We start from the raw sequence: 8,605 nt of genomic DNA on the forward strand, positions 1-8,605 counted from the left end.
TAGTGTATAAATTGCAAAGAAATCTTCCCACTTAGAAGTCAGTACTAAAATAACAGTAGACAGTATAGTCATTAAAAGATAAATCGGAAGTTCCGGTAAGAGAAACTTTCTTTTGAAAAATGCTTTAGACAAAACCACAATAGTGGTTCCTTCTTAATGTGCCTTGATGAACTTCTATCTTTTTAAGTATAAATAAACTTAATTTTTTTAGATTCGAATTTCATTCAGTCCAGTCTGCCCCTGACGAGAGTTCTGGAGCGAACCACATTGGAGAAGTTGGCGTCGAAGGCGGGCACTCGCTTTCGTCCTGGGTGAAAGTGGAAAGTGGGCGGAGTGGGTGCTGTGGGGCGGCGACCAGTGGGCAGTGCACTGTGCACCTGCTTGGGCTGCAGTTGCAGGCGCGCCACTCGATCCACGGACATACTTTTGGGCCTCCGAGCCAGATAACTGTGGACGTGGCTATTGGAGCCGTTGGCGATGTTCAGATTGACCAAATAGTCCTGCAGCTGTGCCTTCAATTGGCTGTTCTCGGCCTCTAGGCGGCGTTTCTGCTGCTTCAGGCAGGCCACGTCCACGGCCACGTTGTTGACACGCCGCCAGAAGGTCTCCATTTGGGGCACCAAGGCGACCTCGTCCTGGAAAGGCATACAAAATTGAATGGGTTATGACGACCATACAATTATCGTTATAAATTTAGTTTTTACTTGCGCTAGTAAAATAGTTAAACAGTCTTTTTGCCAAGCGTTTTGCTATGTTTTTTTGGGGAAAATTTTTGCAAAGCTTTTAGCTAGTCTTTTTTCCAGGCTTTTGCCAAGGTGCAGAAGTGCATATGCAACTCGAATTCGAGTAAAAAATCGAGTCCAAACCGGATTAGGTTTGATTCAACTTTTTAGTTTAATTTTTTGAGTTAAAAAATGTAAATCAAGTTTGGTATCACAAATATGTGTAAAATTGTTACCCCCAAATATATAACTAAAGTATTTTTCTTGCAAACTCACCTTGAGAAGATCAGTGGCTGAATCAAAGAAAGCTCCCTTCTCTCGATCCTCCACATCGCGTAACTCGATAATCTCCCTAGATATTTCTGGCAGCTGAAACATCTTCTCTCGCTGGGTTTCCATCTTGGCACAGACCGCAGACAGCTGGACCAGAGTCTCGCCCTTGTCCACGGTCTCCTGGAGGGACTCCAAGGCATTGTAGCTCTCCACGGACATCAGCTTGAAGGCCTGGTGATCCCGGGAAATCTCCTGCTCCACGCAGGTGCGCAGCTCCCTCAGTCGCTCGGTCAACTGCTGTTTGATGGCTTGCCGCTGCTCCAGTTGGCCCTGCTGCTTGACGTAGAACTCCTCGGAAACCAGGCGCAAGTTGGCCAGTTGGTCCACCAAGTGCTCGATTTCGTGCGTCTGCTGGCTGATCTGGAGGGCAGCTTCCTCATCCCGCTGCTTGAGGTCAACGTATTCCGAGTAGAAACCCTCGATGTGCTGGCAGTAACCGGCCAGTACCGCCTGATACTCCTGCCACAGCTTTTCCAGTCGAGCCTCACCTCTGGAGGTGATCTGCTCCAGCTGGAGTTGCATCTGGAATATATATTTTTATTTATATATTTTTATGTATGCAATTTTGCGCCAAAACTGCCACATCGATTGCTTTGATATTTTTCAGACATTTTCATTACATAGCTCAACAGGTATTTACAAAGAGTTTAAAATTAATTTATCGTTTTTTTGTTTTAAAAAATTCAAAATATTAAACTTTTAGCTGTAGTTAGAATTAAATTTTTCACTTTCTAATAATAAAAAAAAGTTGAAAATTTATTAAAAGAGCTTATCATATGATGTTTACAGCGAATGATAATAATAATGTATGATTAAGCTTAAGGCGATTTAAAACAAATATTAATGTATTAAAATATTGGCAGTGCATATAATTTATTTTGTAAAACTGCTAAACAATTTATGAAACTTATTTTAGTTATTTCCATTTTGCTGTGCGTTGCTATAGGTATGTATAAAAACACAATTGAATAAAAAATCGCCGAAAGGTCGAACAATGACAAATCGAGAAAAACGGCACGCAACTGCAAAATGAAGATTGATATGCGACTTGGGTCATTGTGTGTCAGTCATTCTGTTATTTGGGACGTCGTTCTCCAGACCTATAAATAATGTTGGCCCAATGCTGCTCCTCCATTCAGTTCCCGAGATGCGCCTGCTAATTGTGCTGTGGATTGGCCTGAGCTGCTGCTCCTGCTGCATTTCCGGGCTCAAGTGTCGATCGCAGGAGGGATTGAGTGAGGCGGAGCTCAAGAGAACCGTGCGCGGGTGTATGCGACGCCAGGATGACAGCGGCGATCGGGGGCGGGGGATGGAGGGCAGGCAAGGAAACGGCCATGGATTCGATTACGAACGGGATCAGGACGAGGACCAGGATCGGGATCGAAATCAGCACAACAGGGGCGGCTATGGAAACAGGAGGCAGAGGGGCCTCAGGCAGCCGGAGAACAGGAACAACACAGGCTACGATGGAGGTCAGTGTGTCGCCCAGTGCTTTTTCGAGGAGATGAATATGGTAGGTTGCCATCGGCTGAGGTTCCTAGCTTATAAATATTTTATCTGGGAAATGCATTTAGGCAATAATCCAAAGGATTCACTTCCATGTCACCGCCCTATTCGGTAGCCCTTACAAAGAACTAACTTTATTATTCCATCCTAACTTTTCCACAGGTCGATGGCAACGGGATGCCCGACCGGCGCAAGGTGAGCTACCTGCTGACCAAGGACCTACGGGATCGGGAGCTGCGCAACTTCTTCATGGACACAGTGCAGCAATGCTTCCGGTACTTGGAGAACCAGGGAAGGAGCAGGCAGAACAAGTGCTCCGTTTCCCTCGAACTGGTCAAATGTATGTCGGAGTACGCCAAGGCGCAGTGCGAGGACTGGGAGGAGCACGGCAACATGATCTTTATCTAGCAGCCACAAGCTTACCCCACTTTTTAGATCCTCGCAGCGGTCGAGGAAGCGCTCGTGGTTGTCCCGGATCCCACCGTCGGTGCTTTCCTCCAGCTGGTAAAAGACGCACTCGAGGTGCTGCTGCTTCTGGGCATGCATCTCCTTGAATACCGCCGAGTCCTGCTCCCACTGGCTCAGCACCGCCTGCTTGTCGTCCTCGTAGATCACCCGGAAGAACTCGATGCGACCTCTGTGGGTGTCTAGTATAAATTTAAGAAGGAAATGGGTTTTAGCAATCTGGGTATTAAGGATAACGTTTACTGTATAGCTTCAAATAATAATATTATGTTCACTTCAAATATCTGTAATTTATATAATTTTATTATTTCTATTGGAGCTATATGATATAGTCGTCCTATTTTGGTGAAATTTAACCGTAATTCTGAATATTTATCCATTACTATATGTCGAAGAACTTATAGAAAAATTTAAAAACACCATAGTTATATTTTTTTTTATTTACTTTATGATTGTTCCTATGAGAGCTATATGCTATAGTCGTCCGATTTTGATAAAATTTAAATCATAATTCTGAAATAAGAAACCATTACTAATGTCGAAGAACTAAAAAAAAAATTAAAAAACAGCAAAGTTATAATTTTTTTTCATTTATTTTTCAGATTGTTCCTATGGGAGCTATATGCTATAGTCGTCCGATCCGGCTCGCTCCGACTTATATACTACCTGCGCTAGAAAGACAACTTTTGGGAAATTTTCATATAAACGGACGGACAGACGGACAGACGGACGGACAGACTGACATGGCTAGATCGACTCTACTAGTGATGCTGATCAAGAATATATATACTTTATAGGAAATATAGACAATAATACTCCATTACATGCATTGAATAATTAATACAAAAAGTTTAACAGTAGATATTTTGAAGTCTATTAGTTTCTTGGGATATATGTTTTTATAAATATTTATAAATGTTTTATAAGGTTGGGACCTTTAGAACGCTTTAGCCAATGGTTACTTTAAATACTTGTTAAAAATGTAAAAAACAATATTTCAGAACTTTTATTAAATTATTAATTAAAAATATTTAATATCACATTATTTTAAAACTTTTTAGTTTCTGGAAATATATGTTTTTATACAAATTTATAAATATTTCATAATTTCAGGGTGTTTCAGCCATTGTTGTTTACCCTTAAAACAATAAATTTTAAACCAAATGTAGTGGGTATTAAAAATGACAACATCAAGTGAACTTCATCTTTAATAAACAGTATTTCGGGTTAAAATAGTAAACTAAGTATAACGTTAACTGTAAAATTTCTTTCATAGAAGAATCATATATATACGGTAATAATATATAACGACCTACCAACGATTCTGGTGATGTTTTCCATATGCGACTGCTGCAGATTGGCGTACATATCCTCGGTGGACTCTATGTGGGCAATGAGGCGGTGGATAACCTGATCCTTGCGTTTTAAAGCCTCCTGAAAAAAGGACTCAACGTCGACAATCTCCCGACGCAGCTCTTGAACTTTGACCTGGCGCAAAATGCTGCGCCACTCCTGGTTTATTTTGGCCATATTCAAGCGTCCGAAAGCATCCTCCCTTTTCAGTTTGTTCTTTTTGAAGAAAGATTGTTCTAATAATATTGTTATGCTTTGATTTAACTAAAATACCTTCATGTACATGGAAATAAGCTGCATCTTCCGTCGCCTCGTCTCTTCCTCCATATCGGCCCTCATCTGCAAGTACCGGGCCCGCTCCTCTTCGGACATTTTGGCCAACTTGTTGCCTTTGCCTTTACCCTTTTTGCCCATGATTATGCCTTTTTATTGCTCTAAACTGCGCTTATCAAATTTCAAAGACCAATCTCTGACTAATTAAGCAAGTGAAAGCCGCGCCGCGGAAAATAAATAACAATTTGATGGCCAGCGTTGTCATGACACTAGCTCGTCGTTCAGGTTTGTTGCCATAATAATGGATGCGCATTAAATTAATGCGGAGCATTGCAAATCGCCATTAAGGCTGTCCATCAAAGGGGAACCATTTGACAAATAAAACGCGGGCCAAATAGCTGAACGGCTGTCATCATGCTGAGAACTGGCATTGTGATTTGTGTGGTTCTATCACGGCTGTTGGTATGTATTTATATTTAAGTTTTGTGTATTAAAATGTATTATCATTAAGTATTTTAAATTTTATAGCTTATTCTAAGTGCCCAAGTTACTGATCATTATTTTTCAGGATGGACCTTTGGCTATCCGGGTGCACTGCAGACATACGGAAAGAATTCATGAGGAGAACATTCACCACTGCTGCCAGCATCCCGACGGTCACAACGACGTTACGGAAATGTGTGCCAAGCAGACCAACTTTCGCCTACCGAATCCAGATGAGGAGGCCATGGAGGATGTGACGGTGGACCAGGCGATGGTCGGAACCTGCTGGGCCAAGTGTGTCTTCGATCATTTCGACCTGATGCAGAATAACACCCTGGATATGGTCAAGGTGCGATCGTATTACAAAAGTTATCACAAAACGGATCCGGAATACGAAACAGAAATGCTGAATGCCTACGAAAAATGTCACTCGAAATGTAAGTTTCATGACTATATTTTTTTGAATTCATTAAATCATTTAATTTTTAAGCTGAGGATGCCACCGAAAGGTTCCTGTCGCTTCCAATTGTGAGGGCCTTTTCCACAGCCAAGTTCTGCAAACCGACCTCTAGCATCATTATGTCCTGCGTTATCTATAACTTTTTTCACAATTGTCCGAAAAATCGCTGGTCCAACAGCACGGAGTGCGTGGAAACTTTGGCCTTTGCCAAGAAGTGTAAGGATGTGCTGACAACAATGTAAAATAGCATTAGTATTAAAATGGTACATTTATATACAAATTTTTGCTATCAGATCCTCAAAAAAATATTTTTTATAATTGTTAAAATTTTTATTAGTATAATTTTAGGTAAACACAATTGTTATAGATGTTTGTAAAAAAGCAAAAAGCTTTAAAAATCAAAGAACAACGGTTTTTCTTAAGTCTAAGGCTCAGTATTTTATTTAATTTTTAACTTGGGCTAATTAACAAATTTTCTTTAACAAACAAAAATTTACATTGTTTTTATACACAATTTTAAATGATTTCTTTTAATATTTCAATTATTTGCTGTAATACAATAAAGGTTTTGAGCCACTAGTGACATAAAACCAATGTTTAAAACTTTAACTTCTACACCCAAAAAAAAACGATAGTTTAATTTTAATAAGTGTGTCTTGTAAATAAAGTGCATACAGTATTAAAAAAAGTATTAATTCAATATTAAATAATTCTTTCAGTTCTAAGCTTGTACTAAAATAATACCTTGTTTTTAAACCACCTGTGTTCTTATTTGAATACTTTCGTGGTGTTAATTTAATACTCATATCATTGATAAATTGTTCATACCCAATAGTTTAAAATTCGTATAACAATGGTTTATTTTCCGTGACAATTTTTTTTTTCGGGTAAGGGATAAAATAATTCTCTAGTATAATAAAATATTAAAAAGTAAAAATAGAATATTAAACCAAGTAGAAGTCGTAAGTATCATAAATAGTTTTTTAGTTATTGTTTCTTTTAGCACGTTCTTTATTGATTAACACATTATATAGGAATCATCTACAAAGTGGCCAGCGAGTCCTGGCACTTCTTGCTGAAGGCCAGGGTGTGCTCGCACTCCTTGGTCTTGGACCAACGATCCGCCGGACAGTTGTGGAAGAACTGACGGATGACACAGGCCAAAACTACACTAGACTGGGGCTCGCAGAAGTGTTGGGACATTTGCTTGAAGAGCGGCTTCGACAGGAACATGGAGGTGTTCTCCTCACCTTTGGAGAAATGTATGAAAAAGTTAAGAAGATTTTGCAAGAATATCTGTAACATTACTTTTGCCATGACAGTGATCAAAAGCGTTGATCATTTCCTTGACATATTCAGGATCATCGGCGAACTTTTCAGTAAAATATTTCCTCACTGCATCCATGTCCAGGGCGTTGTCCTTCATTAGTTTCAGTTTGCTGAAGACGCATTTACCAAAACAGGTGCCTCGAATAGCCCGGTCTGCGGTGATGTCCACCAGTGCCTCCTCGTTTTTACTGGCCAGCATAAAGTTGGTCACCTTCGCACACTCCTCTATTATGTCATTGTGTCCTTCAGGATGCTTGCAGCAATAATGTATATGCTCTTCATTAATTGCCTCTGCATTTTCGCAATCAATTTGAATTCCACTAGCAAACTAAAAAGTAAATGTTAGCAATATATATATTTTGCCTCATTCCAATTCAAAAACTTACCCAAATCAGGCAGCAAAAACTTAATAGAATTATGCACTTCATTGCTCTGCTTTCTCTGCCAAAATAAGCCAATTTTAAGTGCTTTTATAGTGCTCACCCGAATAATTTAAATAAAAACAGGAAATCGCCGTCAATTTCACAAATGTCTAGCCATCAAACTGTCTGAAAATGTTTCTTTTTTCCGCTCATATAATTTCAGCCATTACAACTGACATTTGTTACATTTAATTAAGCAATCCAATTTGGAAATAAATTGATTTACTCAAATAATGAGGGCGCATGATTTTATAAATATTATGACAATGGGAAATGAATTGCATTCGAAAAGTAATGGTCAAGTTTAGTTGTTGGTGGACAGTTTTAATACTGGTGGCCGTTTCGGAGGCACAGGATTCCGAAGACACCACTGCAGTAGTCAGTTCTAAAGGTGATTTGACGGAGGATAAATGTAACAAGAATGTGGGTTGGAGATTATTAAGAAATCTTTTAAAAGAAGTTTAATTTTCTTGACTTTTATTTAGCGCGATGACTGCTGCTCTCAGCTTTATATAGGAGAAGAGGAGGACCTTGCCAAATGTTTAGTTATACACTCGCCCAAATTACCAGCGGATAGGGACAGCGATGTGGGCAAGACCTTGATGTTTCTATCGGTAGGTACATGTTAGCTTAAGTTACAAAGTCCCATAGTTCGAGTTAAAAATATGTGCGATAGTGCAATACAATAACATAAAAATTTTAAATTGAATCATAACCCGCAGTGCTTTGTGGAGTGCCTGTACAAACAAAAGAAGTACATTGGTAAAAGCGACACAATCAACATGAAGATGGTCAGACTGGACGCAGAGAAGATGTATGTGGATCGTCCAAAGGAGAAGGAGTATCATATCGAAATGTACGATTTCTGTCGAAAGGATGCAGTTAACGTGTACAATCTTCTGAAGGTCAGTCCCGGGGCTAAGGTGCTTCTAAAAGGTGCCTGCCGTCCCTACCTATTGATGGTATTCATGTGCATGAGTGACTACCATCAAAAGCACGAGTGTCCCTACTTTCGCTGGGAGGGTTCCGCCAGTGCGGGAACAAAGGATCAGTGCGAGGATGCCAAATCCAAGTGCTATTTTATAGACGGAATAACGCTGCCCAAAAAGAATGATGTTTAAGTATGTCAACTAAAATAAATAGTAATGCGATGATGTAGGTTAACTATGTATTCAACCGCGTACAAAAAGGTTTAAAGGCTAATAACCACTTAAAAAGAAACATGTGTTTAATGGAAGTTGCATTTATTCGCTTATAAC

General features: G+C 39.7%; 5 protein-coding genes across 5 annotated transcripts; 3 read left to right on the forward strand and 2 right to left on the reverse strand.

Moving 5' to 3' along the window:
- Nucleotides 1–111: 111 nt before the first annotated feature.
- Nucleotides 112–4,831, reverse strand: LOC128255353 (dynein regulatory complex subunit 2). The gene is made up of 5 exons (XM_052984903.1): nucleotides 4,653–4,831; nucleotides 4,343–4,595; nucleotides 2,985–3,208; nucleotides 999–1,577; nucleotides 112–635 (listed from the first exon to the last, which is right to left on the reverse strand). The coding sequence occupies exons 1-5, from the start codon at nucleotides 4,791–4,793 to the stop codon at nucleotides 225–227; spliced, it is 1,608 nt and encodes a 535-aa protein (XP_052840863.1). The 5' UTR covers nucleotides 4,794–4,831; the 3' UTR covers nucleotides 112–224.
- LOC128255354 (odorant-binding protein 59a) lies at nucleotides 2,203–3,300 on the forward strand. Its single transcript, XM_052984904.1, has 2 exons — nucleotides 2,203–2,568; nucleotides 2,724–3,300. Exons 1-2 carry the CDS (start codon nucleotides 2,203–2,205, stop codon nucleotides 2,967–2,969), a joined length of 612 nt encoding a protein of 203 aa, XP_052840864.1. The 3' UTR covers nucleotides 2,970–3,300.
- A 161-nt stretch (nucleotides 4,832–4,992) lies between the features above and the next one.
- Nucleotides 4,993–5,837, forward strand: LOC128255442 (uncharacterized). Its single transcript, XM_052985043.1, has 3 exons — nucleotides 4,993–5,114; nucleotides 5,221–5,572; nucleotides 5,626–5,837. Exons 1-3 carry the CDS (start codon nucleotides 5,067–5,069, stop codon nucleotides 5,835–5,837), a joined length of 612 nt encoding a protein of 203 aa, XP_052841003.1. The 5' UTR covers nucleotides 4,993–5,066.
- Nucleotides 5,838–6,422: 585 nt separating this feature from the next.
- On the reverse strand, nucleotides 6,423–7,393 carry LOC128255394 (general odorant-binding protein 66). Its single transcript, XM_052984972.1, has 3 exons — nucleotides 7,311–7,393; nucleotides 6,904–7,252; nucleotides 6,423–6,845 (listed from the first exon to the last, which is right to left on the reverse strand). The coding sequence occupies exons 1-3, from the start codon at nucleotides 7,350–7,352 to the stop codon at nucleotides 6,637–6,639; spliced, it is 600 nt and encodes a 199-aa protein (XP_052840932.1). The 5' UTR covers nucleotides 7,353–7,393; the 3' UTR covers nucleotides 6,423–6,636.
- A 247-nt stretch (nucleotides 7,394–7,640) lies between these two features.
- On the forward strand, nucleotides 7,641–8,467 carry LOC128255453 (uncharacterized). Its single transcript, XM_052985056.1, has 3 exons — nucleotides 7,641–7,769; nucleotides 7,832–7,960; nucleotides 8,069–8,467. Exons 1-3 carry the CDS (start codon nucleotides 7,641–7,643, stop codon nucleotides 8,465–8,467), a joined length of 657 nt encoding a protein of 218 aa, XP_052841016.1.
- Nucleotides 8,468–8,605: the final 138 nt, after the last annotated feature.

This window comes from Drosophila gunungcola, assembly GCF_025200985.1.
Source record: "Drosophila gunungcola strain Sukarami chromosome 2R unlocalized genomic scaffold, Dgunungcola_SK_2 000011F, whole genome shotgun sequence".
Lineage (NCBI taxonomy): Eukaryota > Metazoa > Arthropoda > Insecta > Diptera > Drosophilidae > Drosophila > Drosophila gunungcola.

Bases quoted from the DNA above. Each gene is read 5' to 3' on its own strand.
- LOC128255354 (XM_052984904.1), top strand. From the start codon at position 2,203: ATGCGCCTGCTAATTGTGCTGTGGATTGGCCTGAGCTGCTGCTCCTGC. The intron at 2,569-2,723 runs GTAGGTTGCCAT...ACTTTTCCACAG, and splicing joins TTTTCGAGGAGATGAATATG to GTCGATGGCAACGGGATGCC.
- LOC128255353 (XM_052984903.1), bottom strand. From the start codon at position 4,793: ATGGGCAAAAAGGGTAAAGGCAAAGGCAACAAGTTGGCCAAAATGTCC. The intron at 3,209-4,342 runs GTAGGTCGTTAT...AATTTATACTAG, and splicing joins AAACATCACCAGAATCGTTG to ACACCCACAGAGGTCGCATC. The intron at 636-998 runs GTGAGTTTGCAA...ATGCCTTTCCAG, and splicing joins CAGCCACTGATCTTCTCAAG to GACGAGGTCGCCTTGGTGCC.
- LOC128255442 (XM_052985043.1), top strand. From the start codon at position 5,067: ATGCTGAGAACTGGCATTGTGATTTGTGTGGTTCTATCACGGCTGTTG. The intron at 5,115-5,220 runs GTATGTATTTAT...ATTATTTTTCAG, and splicing joins TGGTTCTATCACGGCTGTTG to GATGGACCTTTGGCTATCCG. The intron at 5,573-5,625 runs GTAAGTTTCATG...TTAATTTTTAAG, and splicing joins CGAAAAATGTCACTCGAAAT to CTGAGGATGCCACCGAAAGG.
- LOC128255394 (XM_052984972.1), bottom strand. From the start codon at position 7,352: ATGAAGTGCATAATTCTATTAAGTTTTTGCTGCCTGATTTGG. The intron at 7,253-7,310 runs GTAAGTTTTTGA...TTTACTTTTTAG, and splicing joins GTTTTTGCTGCCTGATTTGG to TTTGCTAGTGGAATTCAAAT. The intron at 6,846-6,903 runs GTAATGTTACAG...ATTTCTCCAAAG, and splicing joins TGATCACTGTCATGGCAAAA to GTGAGGAGAACACCTCCATG.
- LOC128255453 (XM_052985056.1), top strand. From the start codon at position 7,641: ATGGTCAAGTTTAGTTGTTGGTGGACAGTTTTAATACTGGTGGCCGTT. The intron at 7,770-7,831 runs GTGGGTTGGAGA...ACTTTTATTTAG, and splicing joins AGGATAAATGTAACAAGAAT to CGCGATGACTGCTGCTCTCA. The intron at 7,961-8,068 runs GTAGGTACATGT...CATAACCCGCAG, and splicing joins AGACCTTGATGTTTCTATCG to TGCTTTGTGGAGTGCCTGTA.